The 21397-nt window shown below is 34.9% G+C and overlaps 5 protein-coding genes across 9 annotated transcripts; 1 reads left to right on the top strand and 4 right to left on the bottom strand.

Moving 5' to 3' along the window:
• The first annotated feature begins 623 nt into the window (after positions 1 to 623).
• Positions 624 to 3438, top strand: LOC142522516 (uncharacterized). Of its 2 annotated transcripts, XM_075625955.1 has the most exons (4): positions 624 to 987; positions 1803 to 2002; positions 2737 to 3020; positions 3160 to 3438. In XM_075625955.1, the coding sequence occupies exons 1-3, from the start codon at positions 898 to 900 to the stop codon at positions 2990 to 2992; spliced, it is 546 nt and encodes a 181-aa protein (XP_075482070.1). In that variant the 5' UTR covers positions 624 to 897; the 3' UTR covers positions 2993 to 3020; positions 3160 to 3438. The 2 variants fall into 2 exon arrangements, with proteins under 2 accessions (XP_075482070.1, XP_075482069.1); XM_075625954.1 differs by having other exon boundaries at positions 2737 to 3438.
• LOC142522514 (uncharacterized) lies at positions 3159 to 5545 on the bottom strand. Of its 2 annotated transcripts, none has more exons than XM_075625953.1 (2): positions 4299 to 5545; positions 3159 to 4184 (listed from the first exon to the last, which is right to left on the bottom strand). In XM_075625953.1, the coding sequence occupies exon 1, from the start codon at positions 5209 to 5211 to the stop codon at positions 4372 to 4374; it is 840 nt and encodes a 279-aa protein (XP_075482068.1). In that variant the 5' UTR covers positions 5212 to 5545; the 3' UTR covers positions 3159 to 4184; positions 4299 to 4371. The 2 variants fall into 2 exon arrangements, with proteins under 2 accessions (XP_075482068.1, XP_075482067.1); XM_075625952.1 differs by having other exon boundaries at positions 3159 to 4190; positions 4299 to 5544.
• A 5440-nt stretch (positions 5546 to 10985) lies between these two features.
• Positions 10986 to 11552, bottom strand: LOC142522048 (uncharacterized). The gene has a single exon (XM_075625218.1). The coding sequence runs from the start codon at positions 11550 to 11552 to the stop codon at positions 10986 to 10988; it is 567 nt and encodes a 188-aa protein (XP_075481333.1).
• Positions 11553 to 13807: 2255 nt separating this feature from the next.
• On the bottom strand, positions 13808 to 15714 carry LOC142522996 (uncharacterized protein At4g19900-like). Its single transcript, XM_075626626.1, has one exon. It carries the CDS (start codon positions 15431 to 15433, stop codon positions 14039 to 14041), a length of 1395 nt encoding a protein of 464 aa, XP_075482741.1. The 5' UTR covers positions 15434 to 15714; the 3' UTR covers positions 13808 to 14038.
• Positions 15715 to 17364: 1650 nt separating this feature from the next.
• LOC142522995 (protein RTF1 homolog) lies at positions 17365 to 21132 on the bottom strand. 3 transcript variants are annotated; one of them, XM_075626623.1, is made up of 2 exons: positions 20984 to 21132; positions 17365 to 19391 (listed from the first exon to the last, which is right to left on the bottom strand). In XM_075626623.1, exon 2 carries the CDS (start codon positions 19359 to 19361, stop codon positions 17502 to 17504), a length of 1860 nt encoding a protein of 619 aa, XP_075482738.1. In that variant the 5' UTR covers positions 19362 to 19391; positions 20984 to 21132; the 3' UTR covers positions 17365 to 17501. The 3 variants fall into 3 exon arrangements, with proteins under 3 accessions (XP_075482738.1, XP_075482739.1, XP_075482740.1); XM_075626624.1 differs by lacking the exon at positions 20984 to 21132 and adding an exon at positions 19714 to 20965; XM_075626625.1 differs by lacking the exon at positions 20984 to 21132 and adding an exon at positions 20848 to 20866.
• Between the last annotated feature and the right edge of the window lie 265 nt (positions 21133 to 21397).

Below are 21397 nucleotides of genomic sequence, written 5' to 3'. Positions count from 1 at the left end.
ACTAATACTTGTTTGTTGAAAAAAATTAATTTTTTCCTTTGTGAGAAACACTTCGCTTGAATGATCAGGAATTAGGCACCTAGAATTTCTCGGTTTCGAGTTTTGTGAGGGAAAAATTAAGTGGGAAGAAAGTTTTCTTTGTAGGATTCTTTCACCTTGATTTTGGTTCGGTTTGGCGATAGTGTAATTTGAGTTTTTGAGGCTCTATAAGAAATATATAATTTATGCCTTAATTTTATATTTAATCTTCTTGCGTGTAATAGTTTAGAGTAGGTCTCTTGTGAAACGGTCTTACAAATCTTTATCTGTGAGACGGGTCAATCCTACCGATATTTACAATAAAAAGTAATACTCTTAAAATAAAAGGTGATACTTTTTCATAAATGACCCAAATAAGAGACTCGTCTCACAAAATACGACCCGCACACAAGTTTTTGCCAATAGTTTAATGACAAAAGATAGTAATGGTTGATTTATATGAACAAAAAATCTCTACTGCTATAGAACCTCACTAATTTCCATTTCAGAAAATATCTTGGCAAGGTTTACTAATACTGTTAAATAAAATCACCTACGACACTTCAATATAAAAAACTCTATTTTTTAATGTATATTATTAGTAACCGTAGAAAAGAACTTCTTGAATGTGAAGCGCAACCTGTATTCCATAAACCCACGCTTTACCCGTGTTTGTGCATAGAAACTGAAGCAATTCAGGAAGCTTAAGGAGGAATACACTTCTCTCTCTGGTGTCGCCGCTTTTGCATAATTTGTGGAAATTTCGAATCTTTTCTTCTTCCTGCCCCTGTTGTTGTTGATCTGGCGCTTCCCTGCACTATTTTGCTTCTGTAGGAAGTGGGAGAAGTTGGGATTACAGGAAAGAGTTCCATTTTTGTGATGGCTTCGACGTTGGTGTTGGTGGTTGTTTTTGTTCTTGATTTGATTGCTTTTGCACTTGCTGTTGCCGCTGAGCAACGCAGGTCTTCTGTGAGTACTGATTATCTTTTCTTTTTCCTTTATCTCGCTTCGTCTTTTATTTTGTTTTAGATCATGCATGTGGGTGCGGATTTGATGTGTTACTGTGGGAGATTTATGTGGATTTTATGCAGATTTGCTGTTTTTTTTTTGCTGGGCATGATTTGGTCGGTGACTCAGTGAAACTTTAGCTCTTGTTTATTTTTATTTTTTATTTTTAAAAATGATGTTCAGATGCTTGCAGAGAAACGCTAATTTGTGGTCGGATTTTCGAAGTTGTAAAGTACAATTGAGTGTATAGTTATCATATGTTAATTTGGAAATTACCTATATAGCATTGTTAGGATAATATAAAGCGTAGGTTGGTTTGGGATTCTTAGGATAATCAGAGTGGCATGTTCTTGAATTTTTGACATCCTTTAAAAATGGGGGAATTCACTTTGTCTGGATTACCCTTCAAGATAGTTTCAATTCATTGTGGAATGTTTCCGCTCAACAACTTTGGAAGTAATTGATTTTGTGTCTAATCATCCTTTGAAACACGGGGATTTCACTATGTTTTTTCCTGCACTTCCTAATTTTTGTTAATCCCAGTGGGATGTGGCTACTCACAAAATTTTTAAGTACTTTATCATAGTTATTCATTCTTTCAAGGAACACATGTAGTCTATAATTCACTTTGAAAAAGTTTTTATTTATATTTGGATGTTTCCTTGCTCAAAATTCTTGAGCTGGTGATTATATTTAATAATTCTTTGTAAAAATTTCACTCCAATAGAATTTATTTCACAGGCCAGCACTAACACAGTTTTTCATCATCTTGACAGGCCAAGATTGAAACAAATGCAAATTCTAAATATTGTGTCTATGATTCAGACATAGCAACTGGTTTGGGTGTGGGATCACTTTTGCTCCTAATGGCTAGTCAGGTACTGATTATGGCCATAAGTAGATGCTTGTGTTGTGGGAGAGCTCTTCGTCCTAGTCGTTCAAGGGCACAAGCAATCGCCTTTTTCATCATCTGCTGGTATATTGATCATTTAAATCAAACGGCATTCAGCATGTAGCTCAAGAAGATGAAGTTGTTTTATTGTCATGTTTATGTCCTAAATAACTTTCGGGAGGACATTTACTAATCCACCCAATACGGAGTCTAGTTCAAGGCACAATGAGACTCAGCCTTTGTGCTTAGGTGCATGCCGAGCGCATGCCTTTGCCTTGAAAACAAGTGTTGTGTGCTCTTAAGACTTAATGCATCTTTTAAGCATGTTTTAAATGTAGAGATGGTTAATTGATATGAATCTGGCATGCAAATAATTGGAAGGAAGTTCAAGGATAACTCCAAAACATCACACATAATTGAGGCCAGAGACATCCGCGCCCAGGCGGTCAAATATTACCGCCCGAGCGCCGTACTTACTGCTTTTCGTGGTTTGAAGAATCGCATCATTAATTGCGGTGAAATACAAAGTGACACCAATTTATTATTTCATCTAAACTAATGAAGAAGTTCAATAGTTTGGAACCATACATATGGGTAAGGTTACATATATTGAAATATTTTTAAGATCTTACATGCTAATGAGCCTTGTCTAAGTGTCTAAACTTTGACAGGAGGTGTGTCTTGCTTTGCATCTTGCACCTTAGCTCTACGATATCCATTGTTTTCATGCACCTTGCCGCTCTAATAACTATGACCCCAAATGCATTCACAGAGTTGGTCTCCCATCAATTTATATGGTGTTATTGTTGATAATGCAGGGCGACATTTTTCATTGCGGAGGTGTGCTTGTTAGCTGGTTCAGTGAGAAATGCGTACCATACTAAGTATCGGACCTTGTTGTCTGACAATCCTCCGTCGTGTGAAACCTTGAGAAAGGGAGTCTTTGGAGCAGGAGCAGCCTTCATCATCTTTACTGGCATATTTTCTGAGCTGTTTTACGTGAGCTATTCTAAAGCTAATGATGGATCCCTGCCTCAAAGTCGGGATACTGGCATAAGGATGGGATCCATATAGACAATCCCCGCTCAAGGAACATTTTTTGGTAATTATCTACTTGCACTCTTTAAACAAACTGGCAAAATATAGCGCCACATACACACCAGACGTTGAAGAATATACAATTTTCCAGTTTTATATTTTATTGAAAAACCTTAACCAATCGTTTTTATTTTATCGACCAGGAACTAAATATATGTCCTACTTCTGGATTTAATCGAGGATCAAGTCAAATTACGTGAAAATAGTTAGATGTATGTTGCGTGGTTCGATCTAATAATCTCCGAGCTCCCACCACATGTGAAAAAGTAGTGGTGTGTGTGCACAGATTCTCTTTACATATCTCGGTTTCTAATATTCATTGTATTTCAGTTTGAGTGAATTTGCTATTCTTCTGTTGGTCTGTATTTTTTACTACGTTTTTTGGACTTGGCTTTAAGAATCTAGTCATGCATTTGATTTCATTTTGTATGTTGAATACAATTCAATGTTCGAGTGTAAAAATAAGTATATAACCAAAAAAAAAAAGAGCATGTGTTGATTGAAAATAGGTTCCTTCGTGATTATCTTGTTTTGATCAGTCGAGTTTGAACATTTCCTACTCGAGATTCTACAGTCCCATATTCGCCACCTGATCATTTAATCGGAACAGTTCCATGTATCACTAGTTTACGATGGATAATGCGAAACTATGAACATACGAAAGATACACTTAATTAGTCCATTTCCCAACCCTGTGTAGACTAATTTTTTTAGCAGATCTTACCTTCTGGTACCCTCAGAGCACATGTTTGCTGGAACACAAAAACGTTATTAAAAAAATTCAAGAGAAACCATACACTAATCTTGCAAGAAAAACAAAATACAATCTATGTACCAGAAATACATACATACACCAGGATTAATTCTCGATCACACATCTCGTTTACCCCACGAAGTTGGTGGCTTGTACCCTCATGCCACCCTCGTTAAAATCCCCCTTTAGTCGTACATAAAAATATATTTGTCAATGATTCTTTAGTCTTCGAGAAACTGAGTAGAACAAGACCAACTTAAATAGGAAACACATCATTAACGAAAACAAATTGAATCCTTCTACTAAAAATTATAGTCCGTCGAAATATAGTAGCTGGAATCTTTTAGCTTCCCAGATATCATATTTGGATCTCTATGCGATGTAACCAGCCACGCTACCCACACAAATATAGGCCTGAAACTGATACTAAACAATTAGCATGTATCTACTTTAATAACCCAAAGTTTGACAGCACACACTACCCAAATTAATTAAATGCAAATAAATGAATATTTACATATAACTTACTTAAGATTATAGCAACCACATTTAGATCAAACGTTGCTGGATTTATTTCAGACAAGATTCTTGAAAAATGGCTTTAGGGTTTGATCTCTATCTCATTGTTGTCCCATGCTATATTGATATCAGATGTAGTAGACAACTCAATCTCATTTTTCCAAATACAATTCCAATAGTTTGGAAAGTCTTCTATACCAGTAGTTCTGGTATCCGAGCCAGGCCATGGGATACTGCTAGTGGATGGAATATTGACTGTGGTAATGGTTGATTCTTCCATGGATACAAAACTGCTGGGATAGTACTGATCATATGAATTTAAGAATTGATAGGAAGTAGGATTCATAATCGAAGAAGAATTCATTTCAAATGTATTAAAACTCGAGAATGAAAATTCAGTGTTCAGATTCTGAGGCTCCGAGACATTCAAACCAGTCGTATTGTCTGTCTCATCTCTTCCCACTAAAAGCTCCGTGCTAATGCCATTTGTTGAATTATACGATAAGGGAGACGAGGAGGGGATCAAGGAATGATAGAGAGAATTATAGGTGATTTTACGGTCATTAATATTGGCAACTGAAGAAAATTTTCCGCAAGTTTGAACTCGTGACGTGGTGGTGGTGGTGGTGGTGGTGGAGGTGGAGGTGTTTGAAATCTTGGGCCGCTTGTGTTTCCGGCCACCACCAACTGGAATGTTACGAAGAGTGCCTCCTTTGGTCCAGTGCCTTTTGCAAGATTTGCACAAATGGCGAGGCTGAGATTTGTTATAGTTGTTGAAGTAACAAAACTTAGTATTTGTTGAACTACACCTCGGACACGTTAAGGATGCTGATCGTGGCTCCAAAATAACTGACTGCAGTAAAGACTGATCCCAGTCCTCATCTTGATGATCATCGCAAACCTGTTTAGTACCCAATCCCATGCCTCGATATCAGATCTTACAAGAACTCAAATAGCAAATTAGATCAAGATTTATGAAATAATCTTCTAGCACGCTCTTTTATTGACAGGAAAATGACCATTAGATTTGAGGTTTGTGTAGGGCAGGGTGGAAGGATGGATACGTAGAACTAATCAAGAAAGGGTACGAGGAGGAATAAATTCTTGATATCTGAGGAGCGACACGGCCGGTTGGTTGTGAGGATGTTATAACAAGGGATTGAATGATTCAGTTCAATGGGAATCGATAGGAAGAAGGTGATGAGAAATGGGCATACTTGGCACAGTGAATTTCAAATCCACATATTAGACAAGTTAATATGATTTATATGCATAAATTAACTATACTTACATGTTATATTATTTTTAACACACACACACACACAAGAAATGAAGTTGATTCATGTGGACCATTGATGATATGGAAGATAGATGGGAGGGGAGGAGGGGGGGGGGGGGGGGGGGGGGGGGGGGGGGGGGTGCTGCCGTCCAGCAACCGGATCTATATATCTAGTGATGGAAACTAATCGAATCCATTAAATCTAACGTTTAGATATTTGAAAACGATTTCAGATTTGAGACAATTCCCACAAATTTCAACAATTATTACTGTCATCTCGGCATAAAATTGAAAACTAGTGATAAATTTAAAGAAAGTTAATCCAAGTAAATGAGAACACGGTTTGTAATTCGTATATCTTCAATCTTGTGTTGGGAATAATAAATTTAAAGTTGAGAAAAATCAGTTTCAAACCCGGGGACAATAGGGGACTTAGCTCTTCCATAGCCGTTTGAAAGTTTTCGGTCGAACTTTATCCGCCGCGGGTAGAAAACTTCGCGCTCTCTCTACTAAGCATCGAGTCTAGCTTAGCCGGGAGTGATTCCGCGGGAGTTTGGTCCAATTCACGTTGGAGGGATTGGATATAGGCCGCTTCTATGGTCCCCCGAAAAAAAAAAGAAAGAAAACATATCATTTCATAATATAATTATTGATCTCAGCAATCATACTTTCTTGAAGTTGATCACAATCACGGAAAACTCCAAATACATGTGAAATAACAACGACAATCTTAATTCTTAACATTTTTACATATCTAACATATTACCCCATCTATTAAAAAAGTAATAAAAAACTTTTATAATTCAAAAATCCTTACATCATTCCAAATTTTTTCTTTATTAATATTACTTATACAAATTATAGTTTTTAAAGTTTTTATAATTATTTTCTTGAGATGTTTTCATAATTTTTAATATTAAATAGAAATTTTATTGTAAAAAATTATTAAATAGAAATTTTAATATTCGAAAAATGTGATTACACCTTAATTATTTTTATTTGTGTGATAATAGTGTCAATTAAATTATTTATATAATAAAAACCATTTTATATTTAAAAATAAAAATAAATTAATTAAGATGCAATAAAATTTGATAGTGATTTTAAATTGTCAAATGTTAAAAATTTATGTTTAATCTGGATAGTTATAATCAAAATATAGAAAACAATTAATTTTTCATATTTAAAATAAAATATTATACGAATAAAATAGTTAAAGTGAAACTTCTAAAAAAATTGAAAATATTAAAATTAAAATATATATAGTTATATTAATAAAATGGTATATTTTGAATGTTTTAGAGTTTTTTTGGGTTACATATATTTTCGAACAAATCAAATTTGTCAAATATGAAAATACGAAAACTTCTCAAGAAAATAAAAATGAAAACATTAAAAATTATAATTTTTAAGTATTATTAATAAGCGGTAAATTTCGAATGTTTTAGAGATTTTTGGTTTATATTTTTTTTATTATAGAGGCAATATGTAAGATATATAAAAATGTTAGGGGTAGTTATTATTCTCAAGTCAAGAAACTTAAAATCCATTATTTCAAATTCATCGATCCGAACACAACTTAAATACGATTAATCTTTCAATCAAATTTCACGAAAAAAAATTGGTGTTAATTGAAGCTAATATTTACTTGAAATATGCATAGCCATGTAAAAATTAGGTATTTCACTTTTCAAGATATTTGGCAAAGATCCGAACACCAAGTGACGGGCAATTTTTGTCAATTGTCATTTCTTGAAAAAAGTTTTATCATATAATAAGTAACACAACGTTACTGCTAAAAAAAATTAATATTAATATTAATATTAATAATAAGTAGCACAAAAATTTGAAGAGCCCCTAGGTGTAGAGTCCGTAGGGTGCTACAAAAGTCGGCATTGTGGTCACAAAAAGAATGATCGTCCATCAAATAAAATCGTCGGTCAAGAAAAACACGATTTCTTGATTTGATTGAGATCAAAGCTAGAGCACCGTGATAATTTGGCGTATTGGAAACTTATATATCAACAAACTAATTATTTAAAAAAATCTAACGATCTTCCTCTTGATATCGTTTGATTGAAGATATGATAAAAGTAAATATATACGATGGTGATATCTCCGAAAGAGTACGGGTCATGGATGACTCAGAATATTAGATGGATAGGCCAAATCAGGATAAGTTTGCAGGAGGAGCTCGTCAGTAGTCAGGCAGGTGAGTACCTGAGACATCTTCATCCCGGGCTACCAGAAGCCCGGGCTTTATAAAAGCTCTCGGGAGGATTTTTACCCGGGTTACCTCGAAAGTAGTACATCACTCGAGTACACCAGTATAAGATACTTTATGTTTGGCAATCATTACTGTCGAAATCATAGAGGGTTGGCACGTCAGAAAAATTGTCAGAAGTAAGGTATGTCCAGCCACATGTCATAATTAGTAGGTGGACACTGAAAAATAAGGTTCATTGATTTACTTCCTATAAATAACATATTTGATCTCTATTAAGTAGATCTTTGGTATAGTCACATATTCATATATACTTATACACCAACACGCACAACTGTTTTCATCATCTTTAGCTGCTGACTTAAGTATCGGAGTGGCCACGTCGGACACCCCTCCGACGCTCATTCACGAATTCTTTTTCTTGTTTGTAGGACACGGATGCAGCCATAAGATACATATATATCTTCGTCCTAAGATAAATTTCATTGCTCATTTTTCCTTAACAAAACTCTTATCCGATTTGGTGGATTATCTTGACCCAAGTCATCCAATTCACTCGGATTATATCATATGATAAATGTGATAAGAATATAGAATATAAAGATAAATTATATTATTTGCCCGCGAAAACTTAATTTTTTTATAAAATGAAATTTAAAAAAATGTGGTGTAATAAATTATATGATATGTGATATGATTTAAAAAGGAAAAATTGGTTTTGTGAAATTATTAGTAATTACTTAAATATCTCAGTTAATTAATAATATATCTTAAACTTATTGGATAAATTATTAAATATTAATGAAAGAAAATTTAATTTTAATAAGTTGAATAAATAAATTTTTAAAAATCATAGCGATCATTACATGACAACAAATTAAAATTTGTAAATAATACTTTTGTCATTGGATTAATTAACCAAAAGACAAATTTAAAAAAAAAATTAGTTTCATAATATATTTACTTCATACTATTTATTTTAGTGATGTTAAATAAAATATAATTATTAATGTAGATGTGCACAAATATTGAGGTTTATCTTTTTCCTTGATTTTTTTTTGTTTATGAAGAGGACAAGGAAGATGCTTACCTTCAATTCCGGGATACTCCGTTCTTCCTCAATATCACGGCCGACAGCCTCGTTAAAATTTTGCTTCATGAGGGAATATATGTGGATGATACCTCCCATAAGAGCCCGGGTAATAGATTACTCGAGAAATTAAATGGATATCCCAAATCATAGTCAGTATGCAAACCACCTTCTTCAGCAGCCGGACATGGGGATACCCGAGATATTTTCTTCCCGGACAATTGAGTTCCCGGGCTCTCATGCAAGCTCCCGGGAACTTCTACTCGGGCTATCTCGAGAAGCGCACTGCACTCGAGTGTATCGATATGAGCTATTTTATCGGTCAGAACCACATGTGTTTGGTGTGTTAAAGAAGCCATCAGAAGCACAGGGTATGGGCAGCCGCCTTATCATACTTAGCAGGTGAACACTGAAAACAAAGTAATCATGCGATTTCTTCTATAAATAGCAGGTACATTTCTCATTTACAGGGGCTGGAATTCTGAATACTTAAGCACTCACGTATATTCACACATATACAAGCTATTTCATCCTTTCTTCTTCACCTGCTGACTTAAGCATCAGAGTGAATACGCCGGACACTCCTCCGACATCCATTCACGAGTTCATTTCATTATTTGCAGGTCACGATAGAAGCCCAAGTCGCATAGATATATTTTTCTCACAAGATATATCATTTCCTTACTCATTTTCCTTGAACCTTATATCACCATCCGGTGGATCGCCCCGACTTTCGTTCACCATATTTACCCGGATAACATCAGTGGAAATTTACAGACTCGAACGATGAAAGGATCAATGCTGCAAGTACGCTAATTGATCAGGGATAACAATGAATTCGAATCAAATGGATACACAACGGTATACCCGGTGAGTATAGGTCGGGTAATGAATCTTGTAGGATTCGACTCATGACCAACTCGTCAAATTAAATTATTAACTTGAACACGTACAATTAAGGATCAATCAAATCATCATTCCAAATGAACTTTAATCATAATTAAAGAGCAACCAAATTATCATTAATAACATGTGTTCGTTGCAACTTATAATGATGACTTATTAATTATATGTAACTTTAAACGGAATAGACATAACATTAATTACCACTCGCAAGTGGGGTAATCACTAATTAAGAATTATTATTACAAAAATAATAATAATAATAATAATATTTGGATTGGTGGGTCAGTTCGGTAAAGCCCACTTTTGTAAATCGTTCCATCCCAAGTTGTCCGGAAACGAATATATTAGTCGGAAATGGGTTGGGGACTCGGTGCAACCCACTCGTAGATTAATAATTAAGAATCGGTAATAATTAATTATATATCCATCTTTACCAGTCCTGTTTGTACGAAAAACTGAAATCATGAAAAAAAAAATTATTTTATATAAAAATACCACTTTTTAATGTAGTTATGGATCAGATCAACATGTCTCACATATATAATTCATAAAATCATCTCATTTTATTGTGAGCAAGATGGGGACAAGAGGTTGTCAGACAACCTCACGGCCGATTCTAGCATCCTTCCTGAAAGGATTGAGGCTAACGGAGGGCGACGTAGAGCACCGCATCGGGGCTCGAAGGCGGAGTCCGTAGGACGAACTCCCCCGTTGGTAAAAGCTAGAACATCCCTGCGGTCCTTTAGACCATCTCCAACCCAAAATTCTATTTTAAAGCAACTCTACTTTAAAATAATGCAATTTCTGAACCAAATATTATATTCATATCCAATTCATCTACTTCAAAGCTTACTCTAAAAAAAATATTCTCAGAATATTCATTTTTAAAAATATATTTAAATTATTTCTTATTAATTATTAAATATATATTTTTAATTTTATTAATATAATTATAAGTATCGTTTAATATTTATTTAAATTGTTTAATTTAAATTGTTTAATGATTATTAAAATTATTTAATAATTATTGTTTAAAATTATTAAAAATTATTAAAAATTTATTTAATTGTTTAATATTATACGAATTGAAACATAAAGTATTTAAATTGATAAAATATAATAATACATGACATTGAATTAAAAAAACATAGTACAAATACATGACATTGAATTAAAAAATACAATACAAATACAATTTCAAATATTTGAATGACCATATTCATCCCATAAATGATCAATCAAAGCATTTCGTAATGCAAAGTGGGCGTCTTTGTCTTTTATTTTTTTATATCGAGCGAGAAATTCTTGAAATCTGATATGTTCATTGACAACAATTTCTACCACTGGAGTCGGTGCTTCCCTCGCATCTTGAATTGGTGCACTAAGATCACGTTCATCTTCGATTATCATATTGTGCATTATAATGCATGCATTCATTATATCATGCAAATGATTTTTCTTCCAACCACGGGCGGGAGATGCCACAATTGCAAATCGTGATTGAAGAACGCCAAATGCACGCTCCACATCTTTCCTGCATGATTCTTGTTTCATCGCAAAATAATGCTTCTTTGGATCACGCGGATCATGGATAGTCTGCACAATAGTCGACCATTTCGGATAAATACTATCAGCTAGATAATATCCCGTATCATATTCTTTGCTTCCAATATTGTAATGAGCTGGATGAGCAATTCCTTGTGCAAGATTGGAAAATAGACTGGACGACTCTAAAATATTTATATCATTATTGGTTTCGGGCATACCAAAATATGCATGCACTTAAATATAATCTGATTTTCCAGATTATTGATAATTTAGTTTGATTCTCTTTTATTATCCTTGCACTTAAATTAAATGTATTTGATTTCGTTTTTTTATTTTAATCGTGTGTTTGAATGTTTAAATATTATTCAATAAATTTGTGTATTCGATTACGTTATTTACAGTAATGATTTACATTAACCTTTCAATTTTATAGATTAATATGTTAATCAAATAAATTTTAATTATTAATACTAACAAAATATTTTTTTAAATCTGAATATATTAATTAAATGCTTTTAAATCATTTAAAATATATTAAAGAATTCATATATTATTAAATATATTATTTATTAAATTAATCATAATTTAAAAATAATAAAAAAGTAAATAAAAAATTCTAAAAAAAATAAAAAAAATACAACACCCTGCGTCAAATTTTGACGCAGGGCGCTGGAAATAGCGCCCCGGTTGAAGGACATAGTACAGCAAAATAGTGTGAAATGCTATTTTCAAGTCTCGATTGGAGATATCCTTACTAGCGGTTTCCTGCATTCGCTCTCGTTCTCTTCGTTCACTCCCGCTTATCTGGGGAGCCCAGCCACCGAGCGCACATGGGAGGGACTAAATATTGTGAGATTTAAAGATTGAATTATATATATAATTACAACTTCTTTCTAGTTTTATATCACTTCTCATCTAAGTGTATAAAAGGGTATATCTCTAATTAGTAAAAAAAATTCGTAAACATGATTAACTCTATAAGATACTTGTGGTAATTTTCTTGTTTTATTTATACTAATCTGTTTAGATTAAATTTCAATTTAAATAAACTGATTAAATTACTAAATATTGAAATTTGGACTTTATAATAAGAAGTATTTATGATAGAAAGCTATTATGACATACACACACAGCTATCTTGTGGCTACACGTGCAAATAATTCAAGTGCCTTTTGTTTTTGTACGATACTCACGAGAAATTTAGGGTCCGATTCCAGCAAGTGTCACTAGTTCAGACGCAGGTTTCAAAATTGTCCCGAGCTTGAAATCACGAATAAGACTGTTAGAAGGTGGCCAGGAGGGTGTCCTGGCGTAGCCCCTCCGACGCTCAAGTAATAGACTGATGATATAAGTGGAGAGCAGCTAAGGATGCTGTAGAAAAACAATATATTGAATGAATAAATTAGACACCTAAACCTCGTATTTATAGGAGAATATATGAGCCTGTGATGGACCTTCTATCTTGGTTGGGGATGGGTCAGGGATCCAAAATCTGGTTTGAACCTGATCTTAATGGACTCACACATGAGGTATCAATGTATGTATCCGATGGTCATGGTTGGTTGAAAGTGACAATGAGAATTCATGATGGGGTCTTCAAGAATTGTAATTCGGTGAGAAAAAGGGATTTGAATTTGATATTGAGACAAACAAGAGGGGGACAAATGCCTTGGATCTAGGACACTCGATATGCATTTTGGACGCTTCCCCATTTTACCTGGTGAAGATTGCACAAAACTTTCAAAGTTGGGTAATATAATCTCTATATGGATTTACAATTGTTTGATGCTTCAATATATATACACACACACACATAGATATATATATATATACTTTGATGATGATTTATAATTCATTTGACACCAAGTCTCAAGTTTTGGGCAAAATTTCAAGTTCGAGAATCGATTATAACAATCTCATCCTACTCAAGTATCTATAATGGAATACCTCGTAACATATGACCAATTTGAACTATTGTGAAGTTTTTTTTTCCGTAATGATGGCAAAAAACTCATCTGTCCGAGTCAAACGGGTGAGTGAACTGAAAGGAAAAAATAAAAAATAGCAGAGTCGCAAAGAGGAAAATGAGGCAAAAGGGACAAAATTAGGGCCATGAAATGAATAGTTGTTTGGGAGAATTTAATTGGGCTATTGTACCTGAAACCCAATGGGCTATGAGTTGGTTTTATTTTAAATTATTTTTCCTACTCTAAATCGTAGCAGCAACATCCTCCATTAAGTAGTGTGAACGAATTTAATTATCAAAAATTATTTTTGCTTAATAAATTATAGTAAATTGTGAAAATATATTAATGACAATTAAGAGAAGCAGATGGATAAGTGGGATGGAAATTATAATCAAACAATAAATCAAATCTTAATATTGTAATTTAAATTCAATTATTTGATTTATGTAAGATAAATAACTAATAAATGAATAAATATTATGACAAAATGAACATAAAATAAGATAAAATAAATTATGAACAGATTAATTATATATTCCTAAAGAGTTTACATATGCTGGACAAGTGATTTTGAGTGGAAAACATGAACGATTGGAGCAGTATTTTTTTTATCACATGCGTGAGGAAACTATCTTTCCCCACATATATCACAAGACAAGTCTACTGAATGGACTGAGTTGGTCCAAGATACAATTACACACTATCAAAACACGGATGCGATTCGATTTAGCGAACTCAACCTACTGTGGTTGAAGAAGAATTGCAGAAGACGCAAGAACTGCTCATTATATGCTGGATAATGCTTCCCTTTTCAACCTTGAAACCTCTGCTCTGCTTATTCCACAGATGAACTGTAAAACTTTGGCTGCGAATTTGCCTTAGCTTAGCAAGCAACCATTTTGAGTGACTCAAACCATTAGGCCCCTGAAACAAGCTCCCTATTTTACTCCAGTCCACAGGATAAAACGCGATAGGCGGCATCACGGTGAAATTGTATCCAGGCCTCCCATTCACCCTCGAAACAACCCTTGAAACCAAATAAGGACCGTTGTGTCCCCATTTATTCCCATCAAATGTGTGAGCAAATTCTTGAATGAACTTGAACAGCAACGGATGACCCTCGTCAAATATCAACACAGCATTATTCAACCTGCTCCATTTCCCAGTTTCATGATCAATAGTCTGAGCACCGATTATATTTCTCAAATCCCCGAAACTTTTCAAAACTACAATATCCGTGTCTAAATAAATTCCACCAAATCTGTACAATAACCCCAACCTAAGCAAATTCGAGAGGTTCTGACCGAGAGAAACCTCTCCAGGACTTACATTTCCTTGCATCAACTGGTTGTACCAACCTTGAGCAGGAGTGTCCTTGAACAAATAATTGAAATCAGGGGAAATTGCAGTCACTTTAAACCCTTTAGCTGAAAAGGGTGTCAAGATTTGCTCCCCATTTTTTGAATCCAAGGAATCAGACACAATAATTAGGCAGCCATTTGGGTGTGCTTTAAATAAACTCTCCAAAGAAAACAACTCTCTGCCCCCATAAGACTCCACTGAAGAAATCCAAGTCATAAAAAATCGAAACTTGCAAGAAGAATTAGAAGAGTTGACATCAAAAAACTCGGTTACCCTTTGTTCGAAATGCTTTGCTTTAACTTCAGAGTCAAGAATCTTTACTGAAGGCCCCATCCTTTTCCTCCTATGAGGATGATACACTGTGGTTCCGTTCATAAACCCCACCAAGTTTTGATTTTTATGCAAAAGAGGCAAACGTGTTATAAATCTTTTGTCGGTATTTTGCTCTTTCACTGAATATTTCACAGAAGATGATGGTTTTAGTGAAAGCGAATCAGATAAGCACTTTCCTGATGTAGTGATTAGTCCCGGCCACAAAATCCCCGGTTCAGGTGGAATTTTCGCCGGAACTGGGACGCGGGTGTAGAAAATAGAGGCACCATTATAAGCTAAAAGGCAGAGAAAAATAAGAGAAGTCAAAGCACAGAAAGACTTCTTGGTTCTTTGCCAATGAAAAAGGTAAGCCAATGAAAAAGGTAAAAAGACGGTAGAACATGGATATTTCCCATAATTATCTCCGGGAGATACAGTATTGCTTGTAGTTTTCATATCTCAAGATGGAAACTTCCCCCACTCCAACACAGGTAAAGATCACGAAATTGCTAGAAAACCGGCGGCAAAAGGGGGGAGAAGAAATTATTGAAGTGCATTTTTCACAGCTTTTTCGACGAGAAGGCGGCAAGCAAAAGCAAAAATTGAAATGGTTGTGGATTTTTTTCAAAGAAGATAATTTCTAACGATGGAATTGAATGTCTTGTTTGTACTTATTTGATGATTGCTCACAAGCATTAAGTGTGGAAATATGAGCTGTCGGGAAGTGGCGGCAGTCGCCTCACTTAAGTCACAAATGCTTTAACAAGAATAACTATAGATAGTCCTAGTTTGTAAGGGACTGCTAATTCTATGAATATCAGTTGATTTTTTAAATTCAAATAAAAATATTGTAAAATACAAAATAATATAAACTAATATTTTTAATATATCCGACATAGTATAGACTGAGCTTTAGTTTGTGTTGTTGACTACTTCTCCACATAAACAAATAAATATTAAACTTATTTTATAATTTTTTACAAAACATTTTTTTCCATTTTACATTTTTTAAATAAAATCTTAAAAACATTTCCTTCTCGGATTTCCATCCAGCCTAAAATATAATATATTAAAATTTTCAATTTTTCGTTACAAACCAAATATTTATTTTTTCACCAAAACCAAAATCCGAAAACAGAACGACGATCCATTCTTTTAACTGTATTAGGTTGATGTGATTTAGAAGTTTATGATAATAATATATACAATGAGAAGTATTTATGAAAAGTAGAAGAAAATCAAGTTAAAAATCAAGTTAAAGTACAAGTAATTATGATTTTATACAAGAAATGAACATGGTATGGTATGAAAATGTGAGTATTAAACGAGAGTGGACAGTTTTTTCAGACTAATCTTACTCACTTTCACAAGTTAATAATTGCAATCAATCTAGATTAGACGGAAAATTATTGAACTTCAGCAACATTTTGTACAGAAAGAAAGCGGGGAAAAGAAAAGGAAAGTAAAAGAGAACGATTGGGCCATTTCAATTAAAGAAAGGCAGCAAAAAAAAAACAGAAAAGAAAAGTTACAAAAAAGTAGTCCATGAGCATCAAATGTTGGGAAATGCAACTTTATATTCAAAAAGAGTGCACTCTGCACGTGCTTAGCTTATATAATATGTACAGCAAAAATGTCACTCTCTGTGACTGTGAGCTTAGTAACAGAAATCTCGTTGAATAATTTCCCAAACCCATTGATCATATAAAAAAGAGAGGAAATTATAGTTAATGGACAGACTCATCGAGTGTTTTATTAAAAAAAAGTCATTTCTATGTATCGAAATACATGAGAGAACCATTTTTTAAAACAAAAACAAAAACTCACAGTACGACTTTTTAAAAATCTACCCCAGAAAATAACCACGTGAAATTTCAATAATATCTGGGGTAGTATGGCACAGATTATGATTAGATTACAACTGCACCCCCCATTTTAGCTCAAAACCAATGTCAAGAAATATATCACCACCATCACCTGGTCAAACAAGAGGGTGATGGCCGCAGTAAACGAGGAATTCACAACATGGGCTGCTGAGCGTGTATAGTTAAATGAGGAGCGAGTGTGTAAAGGAAATAGAGATCCATTCAAAATCCTCAACTGTCAATGTCTCCTTCCCATGTTGCTAATTCAACTCCCCCGCACCGACTGTATTTAGAAAAATCATATGTACCTAGAAGGCTAAAACACAAGAACTACTGGCCGAAGGTAAAATTCAACAAGCCGATCTTGAGTATTTCATCAAACAAGTAGACATAATAAACCAAGTAAAAACAATTTAAAAAAAAAAAAACAGAAAATGAGATAAACAGATCAACATAGTTCATAGGTTTAACCTCTAAACCACAAGAAGCATCACAAAATTATGTAGTACAGGAAAGGAAAGGTAAAAATAAGTATGTAGGTTAGGTTAAGGTAAATCTCCAACCCTACTGTATCAACAACAAAAAATGTAGTTCAGAAAGTTTCAAACTTCAAGTGCGTACATTGGACAACAGAGAAAAAAAGAAAACAGAGTCAGACCTCATAGCAACCCCCTTCGCCTTTTGTAGTCACTGACTGTCAATGTTAATGCATGCCTCTTCCCATCATTGTCTGGAACTTTACAACCAACAGTAGCTTCAATCCACTGTTTCCTTGCCATAAATCCACCTTGGGCTCCTTGAGGCCCACCAAATTTCTGAAGCACAGTTAATGATATCTGCAGGTCAAAATTGTGTAGCATGTTTGATTCAGTACCTTGATCTACTGGAGCATTCGTATCCACCAACTTCCCTGCACCAGCTGCAGCTTCGAGGGCTGCTGCAGTAGCTACCATTCCAGCCTTACTATCAGCTAACACAGCACTTTCATCAACTTTCATTCCATCCACAGCTTCTCCTCCACTGGAATTTGCCACATAATAATTTCTCGATCTAGTCCACCTCCTAGAAAAAGGATCATACCCAGCCTCGCCAGCTTTTAAGCCTGTATTCACTGGCTTCAGTTCGGATGCATTTTTGAAATTCTCAACCCTGTTCTTTCTGTTCATTTCTGCCAACTTAAATGCCTTTGTATCTTTATCTTGGGCTTGCCGAGCTGCATCTAATTCTCGCAGTCTTGCATTGATCTTCTCCACCTCTGTCGCATCATCTTTCTCTTTGGCGATTTCCAAATCCCTCCTCAAACGATCTTTCTCAGCTGCAACATTCAGTGGCCTCCATGTGGCAGATTTTTTCTCCTGCAACATCTGTTTCACGGTGGCAGCAGAGTACACAAATGAATTTGTTTTCTTTATGGCCTCTTTCTTTTCCATGACCTCTTGTTTTGAGGGCATGTGCCCACCACTGCGCTCTACCTCCCTAAGCCATTGATCAAACTCTGTCTTGGCGGGTGGAGAATCAGAAACCATCGCCATCTGCCACCTAGCAGCAGAGCTTTCATTGCCCCAAACAACATTCAAGAATTTATGAGTGGTTTTGTTGTCAAGCTTATACTGTCGATCAGGGTCCGTCGCATCAACATTACGTACCATACAAAGCCTATAAATAGGACCGGACCGTGACTTCCCAATCCCAACTCGTACAAAGCAGCCAACAATCAGTTCGTCAAAAAACGGTTCCATGAACCATTTAGTCAATTTTGACCTTCGAATTGTAATGTCTTTGATATCCTCATACGTTGGCAACTTGGACTCGACGGACATTTTGTCTTCATCGCTATCAGCCATACCACCGTCACCAGTTGATTCTTCCTCATCACTCCGAGACTCACTTCCACTCCTACTAGGGCTACTGAGAGTTGCTGCAGTGAAAGTTCTCCTCTTGACGGGTGAATATCTCCTTCCAGAACTCCCCTTGGCAGCATCTCTTCTTCGTTTTACTAATTCATCAAGTGCACCGGCCCTTTCAGCTTTGGAGCGCATGCCACGAGTATGTGCATCAGGAGGGATTCCTTTTCTATCTTGGCTTTTCCTTTTCTTGAATTTTTCAGTCAAATCTCGATCGCTTCTCTTTGTTGCACGGGCTTCTAATATCATCTCTCGTTCGAGCTCTGTCAGCTTTGAGAGCTTTTCCCGATCATCTTCATCCTTGTACAGATCACTCCCAAGAGAATCATTGTCGCTGTCATGCTCATTATCAGAATCATCATCTCCATCACCTTCTTCTTGAATGCTACGATCAACCCTTTCTATGGGATCCAACCTCTTCTTTAGAGGCACCTGCGAACCAGAAGGTTTTCTATTTGAGTAAGGGCGATCATCATCTGAATCATCATTCTTCGAATCACTTCCGTCATCCGAATATGCACCCTTCCCCCTTCTTCTAGACGGAGGAGGTGAATGGCGGCTCCTCTTGGTTGTCCTTCCAGCTGCTTCGAGAAGCAATTTTTCTAAGTCTGCCATTGACACTTACCCCAAATTCTGAACAGAAAGCTGCATTGAATAATAACAGTGCATAATCAGTTGCATCAATTGTGTATTATGTTAAGATCCATGGATCGATTTGGATACAGAAGCACTTGGCTTCAAGGATGCTAGAAATAGTTGACCATATTTAAGTGCTTTTTTAAAAATCTAAAGAATGGGTGTGTGTTTGGATAAAGTAGTGAAAGGAGATAGAAGATGAAGCATAAGCCAAAACAAATTTTCTAACTTCTGGCTTTGTAAGTGCCTTTTTGCCCTAAAAATGGCCCATCCAAGTATTATGTTTCTTAACAAATGCTGATTTTTTAAAAAGGAAAGAAAACACATTTACCCAAAAGCTTCTGTATCAAATCGCACTCCAGGACCCAGGTAATGTGCAACACAATCACCTCATACAGAAAACATTTCAAGAAGAAATATGATTTTTAAGTGTATCTGCAGAGAATCCGGATCATTCAAATCATTTATCTGATCAACCAGATATCAAAAGTTGGTGTAATATTTAACAAATAACACATACATACTCATGGCATCCTTGTCATTTTTAAGAAAAAGATTGTTTTACAAAAAAGAGAGGAAGAAAATCGCTAATATCCATTTCCTGCGGCAGAAAAGGTAATCAAATGGTGCCCAGATCCTTCCATTTCAAACTATGCACATAAAAAATGATATCCACACTGATTGCAAGTTAATCAAAAAATTTAAAGCATTCCATTAAAACAAGTGTTCCCAGATACATTACATGCCAAAAAAAAAAAGATACCAATCCATCGACCTAAAACTAGAAGTTTTAACGCTCTTTCACGGAGCTTATTACGGATAACACCATAACGGTTTTTCAAGTTAAATCAGAGCCGCGAGGCACTACTGTAACACATGCCAGCCAACAAAGCAACTACTAGGCCGCAATAGACAGCAAAAAGTGTCAACATTAGACAGACATCGGGAATTAAAAAACTGCAGCAAAGTCCTAAAAATTTTCCGTTGCAAACTCACACTCAATTGTGAGTTTCAATTGGATTGCTCTCCATATACACAAACTTCATTTTGGTAAAGAGCACCAACAAATGCAATCTCAGCCACAAGTATCCTAATCTCAATTCTCATCTCCCATGAGTTATCTGTAAATTGCTGCAATTCTACCACTTGATATTCCAATTTACCAAAACAACGTAATTTAGCCTTATCGTAAAGGGTAAAACTTGGTTCGAAATATTAAAATTTAGGCTACCGAAAACCCAGATAAAGATCCAAATTTCAACTGAAAGAAGAAGAGGAGAAATACAAAAGAACTCCTTCTCGACGGATTCTAGAAAAATTAAAAATAAATTACAATCGACCCGTGACTCGAAATTACACAGTTCTTTGTGTGAGTAAAAGATTTCAAAAATCAAATACATAATAAATAAACGTAAGCAGTTAAAACATATCATGTAAGTGTAAATCAACATCAAAGTGTGCAAACCCTAAAATCCAGCAACGGCTTCCTTCCCGACCCAAACACATTCGATCTTCAGGATCCAAATAAATTAAGCATCAATTTCATTTGACTGACTCTTAAGATTTGTATACGATCATGAGAATCAGGGAAAGGAACTTACGATGTATGTAGGAATAAGAGAAAGTAATTGGCTATTTGCAAACCCTTTATTCACAGTGAGAAAATTTGTGATTCTCTGAACCTCAGCCGTGATATATATACTCAGGCCCTCCAAATTTTCCTGGAAGCCCGACAACATAAATGTATAATTATAATTAAAAAAAATGGTTATTTTTTTTAAAAAAAAATTGTGTGAATAATATGTTGGTTTGTGCTTAACAATGCATATGTTTTCATTCTTCTTTGTTGTCTGTAATTTTTTTCCCGATAACTCGGGTGTTCAGGTTCGTCCGACTGCTTATGGAATAAGATGACATGTCTCGTTTCTCATATAAATTCGGATGTGATCACAATTTATACACTAGTGTTCGAATAAATCAATCATAGAACAAAAAGTTCAAATTTTTTGAGGTTA

The sequence above is a fragment of the Primulina tabacum genome, chromosome 13 (genome assembly GCF_025594145.1).
Source record: "Primulina tabacum isolate GXHZ01 chromosome 13, ASM2559414v2, whole genome shotgun sequence".
NCBI lineage: Eukaryota > Viridiplantae > Streptophyta > Magnoliopsida > Lamiales > Gesneriaceae > Primulina > Primulina tabacum.
This window is presented reverse-complemented; position numbering and strand designations above follow the sequence as displayed.